This window comes from Taudactylus pleione, unplaced genomic scaffold, assembly GCF_031769625.1.
Source record: "Taudactylus pleione unplaced genomic scaffold, aTauple2 ptg000005l, whole genome shotgun sequence".
NCBI lineage: Eukaryota > Metazoa > Chordata > Amphibia > Anura > Myobatrachidae > Taudactylus > Taudactylus pleione.
The window spans coordinates 16,233,781-16,248,083 of record NW_028284408.1 but is presented as its reverse complement, the minus strand read 5'-3'; the positions used below and the strand labels follow the sequence as shown (position 1 = coordinate 16,248,083).

The 14,303-nt window shown below is 41.0% G+C and overlaps 1 protein-coding gene across 1 annotated transcript in view; it reads left to right on the top strand.

Annotated features, from left to right (window-relative positions):
* Nucleotides 1–13,046, top strand: part of NUFIP1 (nuclear FMR1 interacting protein 1) — a 59,947-nt gene extending 46,901 nt beyond the window's left edge. The window contains exons 7-10 of the mRNA XM_088442546.1: nucleotides 671–894; nucleotides 10,375–10,494; nucleotides 10,908–11,158; nucleotides 12,633–13,046. Of these exons, the coding sequence (XP_088298672.1) occupies nucleotides 671–894; nucleotides 10,375–10,494; nucleotides 10,908–11,158; nucleotides 12,633–12,935 (898 nt within the window). The 3' untranslated portion in view covers nucleotides 12,936–13,046. The remainder of the gene's footprint in view (nucleotides 1–670; nucleotides 895–10,374; nucleotides 10,495–10,907; nucleotides 11,159–12,632) is intronic.
* The last annotated feature ends 1,257 nt before the right edge of the window (nucleotides 13,047–14,303 follow it).

The window sequence follows — 14,303 nt, the reverse complement described above, 5'->3', positions numbered from 1 at the left end:
GAAGAAAAGAATTATGGTAGACTTACCTTGGTTAACTTTTTCTTCTAAGTCCATAGAGTCCACAGGGCACCCACACTGACGCATCTGGCTGCATTGGGTAATTTTTCTTTCGGTCACGGATTCACTCATCTCGTGTTTGTGTGTGTGTTTCTGGTGTACATTGTCCTTCCTTCTCCTGCTTTGGGCTTGTTTACAAACCTGAATGCCTGTGGCCAAGGGTGGGCTATATGTGGAGGAGGACTTGAGGCATCCTTGGAGCTGAAGGCCTAACTGTTTGGTACCTGGATCACTCAACCACATTTTCCCCCTTGGATACCTTGTGTACCCTATGGACTTTGAAGAAAAAGAGTTAACAAAGTTAAGTCTATATAAATATAATTAGTATTTAGAAAAGAAGGCGCTCAAAAGGGCCTTTAAAATACAACTTATCTTATGCAAAATAAATTTTGGCCCAGGACATTGTCACAGTTGATGAGAGGTTCAGAAACTGAGTTCCTGCTGAAAAATATTCCTGTATACCAGTATTTCATTTTCAGCCTTACAGTTCTAAGTGAACTGGCAGTGACAGCCTTTGCTTCAGTCTGCTTATGTTTGTGTTGTCAGGTGTTTAATTTCCTTTTGTCTTTATTTGGTCTGCACTTATCGTGAGTCTCTGCCTGTGTTCTTGCAGTAAGATGAAGGGAATGAGAAATGGAGCCGGAGGCAGTGGCAAGAATAATTGGCCAAAGAAAAATAACCGAAGGCGAAGGAAATTCAGGGAAAATGAGGCTGCGGGACAAATAAACCATCCACAAGTAGAAGGAAAAAATGCAGATGCCCCTGAGGAAAAACTGACCAGTCAGGATAAGGAGAAGACTGTGAACCCATTAGACATGCTAGCTGGAAGCGATCCAGGTAAGAGGCTTTCTTTCATAATATCCTGCTGAATAATGCTGTTAACCTTTCAGTGCCAAGGGTTCAATATTATTATTATTAAGCCAGTAATGCAAGATTTTGATATACATTGGTTGATATATTATGGCTGCTAGCATGTTCCCCAGTAGACACTCAGGGACTGATGAAGAGTTGAACTTTAGTTGTCTGTAATTGTTCTTATGTTGTGTATTTGTGAAAAAATGTGTATATTGCATATTTGCAATCTGCTATATCCATACACTTTGTTTCATGGTCATTGCCAGTGCGCACTTACAACAAACCTGTCACTGATGGAAAAGATTCACCTTAAAACAGGTGAAATCTGAGCAATTCTGTCGGCGTGCCCTCTATGAACTTTGTCTACGTACGAATGTCCTGTTACCACCCAGTTGCGTACGAGACTGCACCGCCCATGCTTGCGTATGCTCAGTTCCGGTGTCGAGCAAGAAATATGTCCTCAGAACTGTATTGCAGTCAACTCTGCATCAGGCCCTAAGTGTAAATCGATTTTTCGTCTTCATTGCTCTGTCAATCGGTTGAGAGAGCACAGACCCAGCTGTAAGAGACCCATGCCTCTGTACACCGCAGCCTGTTTTTGCCCTAAACAGAAACCAGTCTTATCTGCCCTTAAGGGCTATTTCACACTCAACGGAATTGTCCGTCCAGCAAAAAAATGACTTTTTGTTTGTTTAATTTCAGTGAAAGTTACAAATTCATTAGGGCTTCCACGATGCACAAACACGGCACGGTCGCCATGTTACAGCCGTGAAAAACATTGACTAGAACGGCTGCCGTGCCGTCTCCAGAACTTAGTGCCTCACATAGATTTATGCATGTTTTCACACACAGATTTCAGATATCCGGTGGCCTTGTAGTCAATGGTTGTTTCATCCGAATAAAATCCGCTTCATGTGAAAGGAAGTTATCCGTCTGTCCGGAAAGACTCTGATTTTTACCGGTCAGACAAAACCATTATTTGTAAAACTAGCCTTAGGCTGCTTCCTGGACTTTTTTTTTTTTTTTTTTACAGAGACTTCTCTGAGGGGGTTTGAGCTTACATAGTGGGTGTACACTGGCTTCTTGAAGAGATGACAGGACTCTGTACAGATAGAAAAAGTAGAGCAACTTGCACCCCTAACTGCAGCTTAGTCCTGACTCACAAGAGCACCACTCCTAGAAATAGCGCACAATACAAATAATAGAGCAGTCCACAAGCGCTGTTGGGTCCAGAATAAGGTGTTCTTTCTATCACACTGGAAATTTCTGTGACAACGTCCTGTATTCTTCATAAGAAAAGAAACTTCATCAATCACACAAGGACCAGTTTCTCATATGGGTTGAAGGAACCTTTGGACTCGCCCAAATAAAATAAAATGCGTTTATCAAAAGGTTTCCCAATTGCTACATCTCCTAGGGTTATAGTGCACACTCCACCCCCAACATAGAGAATACACTCACCTAGTGTTTCGCAGCTACGTTCCCATAAAGGTATCTTTTTAGTACGGAACAGTCTGTACAGTCCGTTCTGCAGTATAACAGGGTGTAGATGCCACCTTCCAAATGTATCTTATATCCACCAAATTAATAGTGGGTACATTTTATGGTAACCATTTTTTGAGGGGAGATTCCTGATGTATGGATTGTTTTTATCTAAATGATTTTAATGGAAAATGTTTTATTTCTTTTGACTAACTCTGTGAGTGTATTACTGTTTGGAGCAGTTGTACTTTTTTTGGATATACATTTTGACCTACAAATCCTTTTCATTTGGTGGATCCTGCAGATAGCCAAACTTCTGTTGACACAAGGCTGGATGAAAAAGTCAATAATTTAGGCCAAGGGTTAGTTTAGTGACTCAATGGCCAAGATGATGAGCCTCTTAGGAGGACTGGACAGCTGTTTGTGTATTTTGGGTACATGTGTTCTACCCTGAAAATTTTGCATGTTGTGTGTCATTAAGAAGTAGCTAGGTGGAGACAGTATAATACTTTGCATTAATGAGAAATGTTGATAATTTTTTTAAGACTTGCAGATATTGTCCACTTGCTGGCTGGACACAGATATAATGGTGTCCATCAATTCACATTGAGAGACACATTGCACGTCTGCTTTCTCTCGGCTCAGCAATGTTAACTCCATCCAAAGCACACCTTGCCTCTCAAAGACGGGGCAGGTATTTAGGATCTGGGGGAATCTGTGTGACTGTCACAGTGACCTCAGTGAATCCCGAATCTTGGGGTCTCTGATGAATGATCCTGTCACAGTAACGTAAACGAAGCCCGACTGATCAATGAAACAGTCATGGGTCTTCTTCCCATAAGAGATCCCCCCCGCCCCACCCATCTTTAAGAAGCAGACCCTAATCAAATATCTCCCACAGAGCAAGTGATCGGCAGAGCGTTACTAGCATTGCAGTTATGCGACACATATCTCTGACAATAGTGTACTGTTGCTAGGCCAGCATTTGCTGAGCTCTGTATTGGTCAGATGACCGCAACGCTGGTTATGCACTGCCAGGGGCTCAATCTGGGGGAGGATGATATGATTGGGTGCCATCAGAGTGCCGGGTGGCATGTAAATAGAGCCGGGTGGAGCACTTGTGAAATTGATCCTGGGGAGAACACTGTATAAAAGATCTCTTAGGATGGTTGGCTGTCAGAAGAGTAGCTAGTTTCTGAGCGATGTACCTGAGGTCCACTCCCTGCTGGATGGTACAATCAATAAATACACTTGTGCATTCCAGTTGTAGAATCTCATCTCTATAATTGCAGAAATCTTGAAGAACGATGACTTCTGCCTTGTTCGCTTCGCAGATGACTCTCTCTTTGAGATTGGCTAATGTCTCAGGTGTAGTCTGTTCCTTAGGGGCTGGTAGATTGCTGAGTATTTAGCTTGAGAATTGTTGACCGTTTCATCTAATCTGATGAATGTTCTAATTGAGGCATTGTTGGAGACTGGATCAAAGACTTTGGCCCTCATTCAGAGCCGTACGCTCTGAGCAGAGCGCACGCTCTGAATGAGGGCCGGGCTCCATTTTCATGGAGCGTCCTCCTGGACGCTCGTATAGCTGTGGGTCACCACCCACAGGCTATACGAGCGTGCTTTTTGATGGCCGCGATGGTCGAGACCATCGAAATTGCGAGCCGGAGTTGCGGTTGAAGTTTTCAACCGCAAGCTCCGGAGTGATTTTGGCTCTATCAGAGCCAAAATCACTCCCACTGACATCACTAGTGATGTCAGTGGGCCGGCTTCTGACGGGAGGCGTTCCCGTGGGAACGCCCCCGTCAGGGAGGCATGCCCCCGGCACGCCCACCAAAGGGGGCGTGCTGTCAATCAACATTGACAGCACGCCCCCTTTGATCGGACACAACGAGCGAAGGACTTTCCTTCGCTCGTCGCGTCTGGCGCATGCGCACGACGGAGCTCCCTCCGTCGTGCGCATGCTCAGTGCATAACATCGACCCACTTGCGAGCGGACAGCCGCTCGCGAGTGGGTCTGAATCAGGCCCTTTGTCCTTAAATTGATCAAAGCCCTGATTACATTTCTCATATTACTATTCAATGTTCATTCAAAGTCCTTGAGGTGCAAATTTTATATCCCATGCAAAATGTGAGCATTTGGCTAATGGAACAAATCACAGGACTCTCAATTGCTTTTGCTTGGTGTCTCAAAGTTGGTACCTCAACAAATTATGAATCAAGCTTTATTTTGGTGGATGACTGTTGGCCCCTTGTGGGTCCTGACTGGCTTCGTTCTTGGGCCTATATTGATGTCCTTAAAAAATGGCCCACAGTGTTGGTGCCCCTCTATCACTCGGGTCACTTTCTTATAATGAGGAGGCACTGTGTCCTTATCTGGATATTGGGGTTTCTTGATGTACTGTAAGGTGGTCTGTGACTTGGACCTTGACTGTTCTGATGGGGTCTATTTTCTCTTGTCCACTTTAGCCACCTTTAGTCCTGTTTTACTATATAAAATTTGTTATTTTGGAGGCCAACAACATGGTGTTTGGTGATCTGTGCTGTAAATTTGTTAAGCCAGACTTGTGGTTGGTCTGGAAATTTGCTGGTACAGTATAAATTTCAGGCTTAAGTATTGATATTTCAGGGTGAATCTTCTTGGCTTTAACATTACACTCTATTATTTATTCATGATGTTGTGATTAGACTGCATTCTCAATCAGTTCATTGGTTTTGATTGTATGTGCTCCTATAATACCACATGATGAGTTTTGGTTACTACATAACATACAACTGGCATTTACTACATTACATGATTTGATTTCCGGATACACCTATTACTATGGTTGGTGTGTATGATACTGTATATAGTCACATGTGATATGGCACATTTTACCATATAGCTATGTAAGGTATTTGTGGGTTCAATATGCATGCATGTATAAAATTTTATGCCTTTTAATATTAATCCTGTGTCTGATTACACTGTTGCCTGTAATGTTGTGTAGGTATGTCTTCCATTTTGTTAGGCGTTCCCTTGTATATTTATGGCTTATATTCTGTATTGCACAGGTTCTCTCAGGACCCCAAACAGTGCATGTTTTCCAGGTCTTCTCACAGAATCACAAGTGAAATAATTGGCTCCGCCTGTGAATCTTTTAAAATGTGTCAGTGAGTACCTGTGCTCCTGCTGGGTGACCTGGAAAACGTGACCTGTGTGGGGTCCTGAAGACCGAGTTTGAGAAGCACTGCTATATTTGGACAACTTGGGTATTGGTATTAATTTGCTGGTGGGTATTATGTAGGGATTCCAATCCTGAAATTCATTTTAATATCAGGATTTGGATTAAAGGAAAAAAGGGGGGTAAAAAAACATATTTTTAAATTAATTTTTACCTCTTTTACACCCCTGTTCTCCCAGCTTATACATCCACCCCTCCCCCGACTCCAGTCCTCTCTGTCATTCTTCTCAGAGAGTGGGTGAAAAAAAAATGATGCATTCTCATGTGCAATGTAGCGTTTACATAAATTGTCCATTTATACTGCATGCTGTTCATGGCAAGGGAATGTGTGCATAAAATCATAACTGCTTCATTCAGTAAGCAAGCTTGGGCTCCTCCCTAAGTTCCAGTTAACACTAACCCATTTTGGGGTTTATTTTTTTACGAATGGAGGGGCAAATTGGGCCCAAACCAGGATGTTGTCTAGAGCCCCATAGGGGTCTTAATCCAGCTCTGCATAAAGAATACACATAACATGTTTCTGAGTATTGCCAGTGCTGATGGATGCCAATCATAAAATATGTGGACAAAAAGCAGCACAACACTGCCCACTATCACATATCTGACCTTCAGGATGACCAGTAAGCACTTTTTACACTTTTAATAATTTAGTGTCTACTCAATAAAGGCCCCCATACACTGTGCGATATACACCTTCCGATCCGACGGCCGACCTATCGGGTGGTCCCCACACACTGAGCAATCGGGTGGCTGACCGTCCGATATGCTGGCACCCCCTCCCCCACCCGCATAGCGCTGCATGGGATCGTACATCATCGCATCCCCAGATCAACTGAACATGCAGAAAGATCTGGAGGAGCGTTGTTCGACCCCACGGGAGCGCACACCGGCCGATATCATATCCACACATGGAACGTTACAGCAGCGATATCGTTCCAATCCATCGGAACGGCTGCTATATCGCACCGTGTATGGGGGCCTTAAAAAAAAACTTTTGGCCTGGGTGTAGTGTGAAAAAAATGCTGATACTGTAGGGCGCCGTCTTTCAAGAAAGTTTGGGAACCACTGGCTTAAGCTGGGTACACATTAAACGATGTGTAACCAGCGATATGACGGGCCGACATATTGGGGGACCGGTACACAATAGACGATCCAGTGCCTGACCGCTCGATATATCTGCCCCAGCCGCATCCTGCTATATGGGGTCGTCAGTCGCACCGTCAGATTGAGTTGCATGTAGGGACGACCCGATGCTGCGGCTGACAGAACAGGACCACGCATCAGCCGACCATAATGTGTACACATTAGACGATCATGATATGTCGGCCTGATCCGTCGGATCAGGCCAAAAATCATCTTTGTACCCAGCTTTACATAGGAAGCACTCAATGTATAGTCTCCCATCTTCCTGCTGTTTAGCTTGAATAATCTAAGAAAGCATGAATTGCACAAGGAAGTCATGTACATTGTGTGTATCAAATGTGTTACTATAGTGTATCAGGTGATCGAGTGTATTCACTTTGCTATGCATTTGTTTCGTTGTATTGTTCATTATATGTTCTGTGTATAAATCCAGGCAATTGTTTTTGTATTTTGTTGGTTTGTTATTTACTCGCATATACCACTACATGTCCCTTTACCTGTTGGCATTTAATGTTTGCCTTGTGGATTGGTTCTGTCTGTGCGCTTTATGTATTTGTGCCCTACTTACCACATTTGCACACATGCATTTACTTCTGTGTACGTTGCACTTGTTATATTTTATCGAGTGCTGTTTTCTGCAAGGTTCTTGCATATAAGTTAATTGTTTGGCATACAAATGCATCCTGGCTATTTTAGGCATGGTTGCTATGGTTTTGAGACGCATGACCTTGTCCCCTTTGTTTTATACAAGACGCTTTTCACTTTGTTTTGTTTGGTATATAATCCTGAAGAGTAAAACCTTGCCTTGAGCTTGATCCCCTTGGTACATGCGTCACAGATGTTTTCTATTACTCAGTGTATGGCTACCATGTGCTATAAGCATTCATTATCCGATCACATGAAATGCCTTCGGTGATACTGTTTTGTTTATAAACGTATCGTGCTCAGAAACTGCCCTAACAAAGGAATAATTGAAAGTATGTGTGTACAGCCATGGCCAAAAGTTTTGAGAATGACACAAGTATTGGTTTTCACAAAGTTTGCTGCTTCAGTGTTTTTAGACCTTTTTGTCAGATGTTACTATGGTACACTGAAGTAAAATTACAAGCATTTCATAAGTGGTGAAGGCTTTTATTGACCCATTACATTAAGTTTATGCAAAGAGTCAATATTTGCAGTGTTGACCTTTCTTTTTCAAGACCTCTGGAATTCGCCCTGGCATGCTGTCAATCAACTTCTGGGCCACATACTGACTGATGACCGCACTTTCTTGCCTAATGTTTGTCCACCCGCCTCTTGAGGATTGACCACAAGTTCTCAATGGGATTAAGGTCTGGGGAGTTTTCTGGCCATGGACCCAAAATGTCGATGTTTTGTTCCCTGAGCCACTTGGTTATGATTTTTGCCTTATGGCAAGGTGCTCCATCATGCTGGAAAAGGCATTGTTCATCACCAGACTGTTCTTGGATGGTTGGGAGATGTTGCTCTTGGAGGATGTTTTGGTACCATTCTTTATTCATGGCCGTGGTCTTAGGCAAAGTTGTGAGTGATCCCTTGGCTGAGAAGCAACCCCACACATGAATGGTTTCAGGATGCTTTACTATTGGCATGACATTGTTTACAGTAAGTAGTGTGTAATTTCTTACTATACATATTTTCCTAATGAACCCTGAAGAGTTGATGTCAGAACTAAGTTTATACAACTAATTTGTATGGTATTTTACACATATATTATCCTATTATGAGCATATTAAGTGTTTTTTTTTTGTCACTGTACATGAAGACTATGCTGATTATATTTGAGGTACGCTCCACTTTTAAGCAATACTCATCGGAACCTCGCAAATACTTGAAACGTCCCCATAGAGTTTTTACCAGAAGGTAATTTGTCTTTTACTTACCTGATGGTTTGCAGCATCATTGAATTGAAGTCCATTCGGCCTGTGTTTTGAGCATCATACAGACTGAATACCCATGTTTTTCTCCTGCTTATTTATTGCAATGATGGGCGTACTTAATGCATGCAGAGTTTCCATAATGTAATAAGGTCCGATTTTGAAAGTGCAGATTTTTGGGTGATATTTGCATCAGGATTTAAAGCAATGATTCTTCTAAAGGCAAAACTGTGCTGGTTTTGCCTTTAAAAAAACAAACAAACAAAACCCTTTAAATCATCACTTTTATAATTCGTGTAATTTCCTACAGATGTGTCCTCCTAAACCAAGCCTCTATACTCCATGCCACTTTTTTCTTTGCCTTTTATTAGCACTGCAGGCGTAGCGAAAAACCTCTGTCTGTACCATAGACTCCGGGCTGTGACGTTAGTAACTCAGGAATTAGGTATAAATATATACACAGTCGGAGATGAAGTGCAACGGAACTTGGCGCGAAAAAAAGCTGCAGTCGCTACATTGTAGCACTTCGTATACAGATTCAGACTCATTCGCATACATATACAAGTGTCACATATCAAATTAAATTATGTGGATAAAACATATGTTTGAAGAGTGGATAGTCTCTTATTTAAATAGATTCAAGGCCAGCAACCATAATAGTACTTTGATGCAAAAAAATCCACCAGCTTTTAGGCGTGTGTAATTCAGACTGCATTGCTGAAACCTTAGGCCAAAAACTGTACATTTGATAATTGCGACTTTTTTTTTTCTATTTCACACAAATACATAGAAAATACAAAATAACAAGGCATTAAATCACAGGTTTGCAATGGGGTGCATGGGGTAGTGCGTTTTGGGTAGAATGATGGAAATTTACCTTTTTATAGTTCTGTGTAATTTTAGAGCTTAGCCTCTTGGGGTATCTCAACCTTGACTCAATAATAATAATTTAAATATCTACTTTAATTAGGTTACTTTCCTTGCATTTGGAGAGAGAAAGATGATTAGTCATAACATTGGTGGAACAGCTGGTCTGATTTTTTGTGTTTTTTTTTTTTTTTGCAACTACAGGTACTTATAAATGAAGTAATATTGTAAGTGCTGCAGTGGAGCTTAGAAATAGTCATTGCATTGGCAAGCACAGACGGTTACCCATTTGTCACTCAGATAAACCATGTTGCAATGTAAGGGGTGCAAATATATATTTTTTGTTTTTCCTTCCAGGAAAATACTACACTATTTTGTATGCAGCACACACGTACCGCACAGCTTTATTTTTACCCTACAATTTAGGGTTGATCTAGGCCGTGTCCTTTCCCAACATTAAGTTTCTCTGTTATTGCTTGATGAAGCCAAAAAAACCATACTACCATTTTTAATGATCATGGGCCAGTGAACCAATGCATTCTATCGATGATAATATTATTGTTTGACTAGCTAAATGACATGACTGCTACCACTGACATTAAGTATATGTCCCTTTTGGGAAGTAGTCCAATTGGAGAGTGCTTTTTTTTGATCTTTAGCTATTAGTGCTCTTTTCTAGGCAGTAAGTATCTAGTTCACTTATTTTACTGGAAATGTACTTAGTTTTATATTTCTGTTTGCACAAACTCCTCCCCCTATATTGTGCATATTTTACCTCCTTAAAATATTGTATACTGACTGGTGGAATTTATATAATTTGTACAATTTTATTTTCTGATTTCTCCCCCCAGAATCTGACAGTGAAGTAGAGCAGACGAACACTGGTTTAACTGTTGTACCAAGGCAGGTAACGTCTGGCCTCAGCCGACTCATTGCCAGCTATGATTCTGACAGTGGCAGTGAACCTGAGGGTGAGTTTTTTTTTTTTATTTTTTTTTATTTTATGCCCACCTTTCAGAAAACATACAAGCTGGAAACAGTGGTGATGGGGAATTTCTCCTGGAGACCCTACCATTAGTTTACAATTTCCTATCTTTTCACTAAAATATAATTCAAGTAAACCACACAAATGATACTACTTTTTGTTTTAACCAATGTTGGGACACAGAACTCATTGGCTAAATTGTATTATTATTATTATTTTTATCACCATCCCCCTGAATGCATTGGCTCCCTCTGCTGGAAGTTCTAGGCTACAAAACATGAGTGCATTCTCTACTGCACACAAAATAAAATCTAAATAGAACTGTTTTACAGTGTTTAGTAGAATAACTTGTGTAATTTCTTTATTATACTTGATAGTCAACCCTTTATTCCTTTACAGAACTTCCTATAAAGACAGTTTCAAAGGCTTTAGAAGAAAATAGAGAACTCCTTGAAAGACATGCACAGAATACGGCCACCAAATCAGCAGTTGTGAAGTCAGAACTGGCCGTGGATGCTATGCGGACAGACCCTTCCAGCACGGCAGTGCAGACACAAGGCTCTCATGATAACATCCACTCCAGTAAAAGACAGAAAAAGGTGGCGAAGAAACATTGTAGTAGCAAGAAGCGACCTACCCTGCTGGAGATGGTAATGTGTTACCTGCTTATTATCGTACAATGCATGATTTGCACCAGCTGACCTTGTCCTGCTGCTACTACTACTGCACGTACAATGAAATCCCTTACATAAACTCAAGTGTCATGCTCTGCTAACTAGGGGCAGTCATGATAACTTCTCATATTGAGTAGTTTGTTTTTTCACATAGCACAGTACATGAATAACTACATTTCTAATGAAGGAGCCATGGCTACTAAAACGGCATGGTCATTTTCTTTCTCTTTGATATTTTAATTCTCTTTGGGTTGTGGGACAGACATTTGTGGAGATATGGTAGCATGGGCATTGGCATATTGAGTAACTGGAATGATATTATGACATTGAAGAAGGGGCACAGTAAAGCTGAGTACAATGTCCGTTTGCTGGGGCTCCAAGCTGCATTTGAGAACTCTACATTATGAGGGCGGCACATCGCGGCCAGCAGCATCAAAGGTTCTACCATGCACTCCATAGAGGTGCGCATGAATAATAGCGATGTTGCGCCTACCTTGATAGGCGGATATGTGCGCAGCTGAACATCACAGCTTTGAATCAGCTTCCATATCCCAGAAGCTACTTTTTCATCTTGAGTCTGGAAACCTCATGTAGTCTTTCATTTGTCATTAAATAGCAGATGTCAAATGTACATACGTCACTTCTCCGCAGATCATATGCAAATTCCTAATAATAATGGGTTTAGGAAAATTTTCTAAAATTTATATCTAAGCAAACTAGAATTTAAAAACACTACTAATTAAAGGCCCGAGCTAATGATCTCAACAGGAAGATAGGAATGGTGACATTTAGTAATTGTTCCTGTCAGACTACAGATTTCCGCAATTGCATCTCTATTTAAATGCTTTTTGAAATAAGCTGGTGTTCATACAGATGTGTCCTCGTATAGCTATCCTTTCTGTACCATATGGCGCAAGTCGCCTGAATCGACTTGGGCGCTCTGCCACAAATAGTGATTCCCATGATTAAGTATTTTCACAAATTTTATGTTTTACTTCACTAATAGAGTACTAAGCGGCTTACCTGCGTCACCCACGACTGATTAACAAAATAAACTTTTACTTTTTTTTTTTTTTCAATCACACTCTCTGGCTGCACATTCCCCCAGCCAGGGTCAGTGCTGTGCATGCGGCAGCTGGTGCTGATAGCTGCAGTTGTCGGAACAGTCAGTGCCACTGACCTTTCATAACGTAAAAAAACAGATCGGCGCCCTATCTAGTTTATAATGCGCCAATAATGACAGGGTCGCATGGTGCCCTGTCATTGTGATCACTTACCAGCGCTATTACATGCAGGGAACCGGTAACTGCAGCACATAACGTACACAGCTACCAAATATGTAATCCCTATTCATACATCTGCTCCTCAGTTTTTTTTGATCATTTTCATAAATGTTATGGTTTTTTCTTTATTCATATTTATAGCACTGAACAATATTTTATTTCCTCAGTTACTGGCACGGGACATACGACATGAGAGGAACATGATTTTGCAGTGCGTCAGATACATTACCCAAAATAACTTTTTCGACCGACCATTGAACACCAAACAACATGGTAAAAGTGATTGTACACCAGGAAATGCTGAAGTTTTAATTAACACAGAAATCCAGACTGAACATGGACATGCAGATGATGGTGATAAAGCTAATAAGGAGGTTGATCCTCGTTCGTTCTTTAGGCAGTTGGAGCCTTTGGATGATGAGATCTGGGAGACCAGTGCTAGCTGTACTGATGAGACCTTTTGTGATTGATATGTTTTCTATACTGGAAAGACTACATTTATTTTTTTATTTTATTTTTTTGTTTTATTGCCATTCACATGTCATTCAACATGTGTTTAAATATAAACTGGGTACACAGTATACCTTTTGTCTATATTCTCATTATTCTAATCTACATTGGTGTTTTTCAGTTACTATTGGAGCTTTGACTGACTACAGTAAGATTTTGATTGTTCAGCTTGGACAATTCCATCAAAGTGTACAGTTTCTTGGCTCATACTACTCAATCATGAAATAATCAGATTTGATGCTCAATTTCTATTACTTAGAGAATTGTATCCTGATCAGACCTGTGCAACCGGCCCTCCTTCACATGTGTGGCATAGTTGCTCACAGATCCGATAGCATTTTGGTGATCCGTTAATATCTCATTGTAAAGTGTGTGTGCCTAGCAATAACTATGTTGTGTGCTTCCGTGGAGTTTGCTCAGTCTGAAGTTGTGATATTTCAGATTAGATTTGAATACTGCTATCTGCAGCTGAATGGTCTCTACCCAGCTGCTTACTCTAGGCCACAGGTTCTCAAACTCTGTCCTTAGGACCCCAAACAGTGCATGTTTTTCAGATCTCCTCACAGAATCACAAGAGAAATGATTAACTCCACCTGTGAATCTTTTATAATGTGTCAGTGAATAATGAATGCACCTGTGCAGCTGCTGGGTGACCTGGAAAACGTGAACTGTGTGGGGTCCTGAGGACCGAGTTTGAGAACTACTGCTCTAGTCAAAGTCCCGACTGATGATGTAATGCAGAAAGTGGTCAAGTTTAATGTACAACCTCCTCATTCTATTAAAGCCAACAATAAATAGTGCACAGAATTAAGAATTAAAAATCTAGAAATGCATATATGTAAGTGGTTTGTGTGTGCCACTTTAATGTAGCTCATCAGAATGTAGTACAGACCATACACCCAGCATGTGTTGCATGTCTAATCTTTTCTCTACCAAAATACTCTATCAGTGGATTAATGTTTTGTTATTAATAAGATTAGAGCATTTTACTGTCATAGTTTTTCGTCATTCTCTTTATAATCACCTCAATGGCAGAATTTTCCATTAATAGTTATACATTCAGTAATTGATTGCATTTTTGCTATGGTGTGTATAGACTGATGACGCATGTTGGGTCCCCTTGAAGATGAGAAGGGAATTTTAAATCCATACATGTATTGCTGGTATCCTATAAAAAGGGTGGCATAACTGGCATAGTGTTGTGTGGTTACTGACTGAGAATGACTGAGTGGTTTAAAGCAGCTGTGGATTAAACACAGTCCTTAATAGGCAAAAGCAGTTTTAGATTGAAATGTTGCAGGGTACATTAAATAGAACTGTGCATTCTA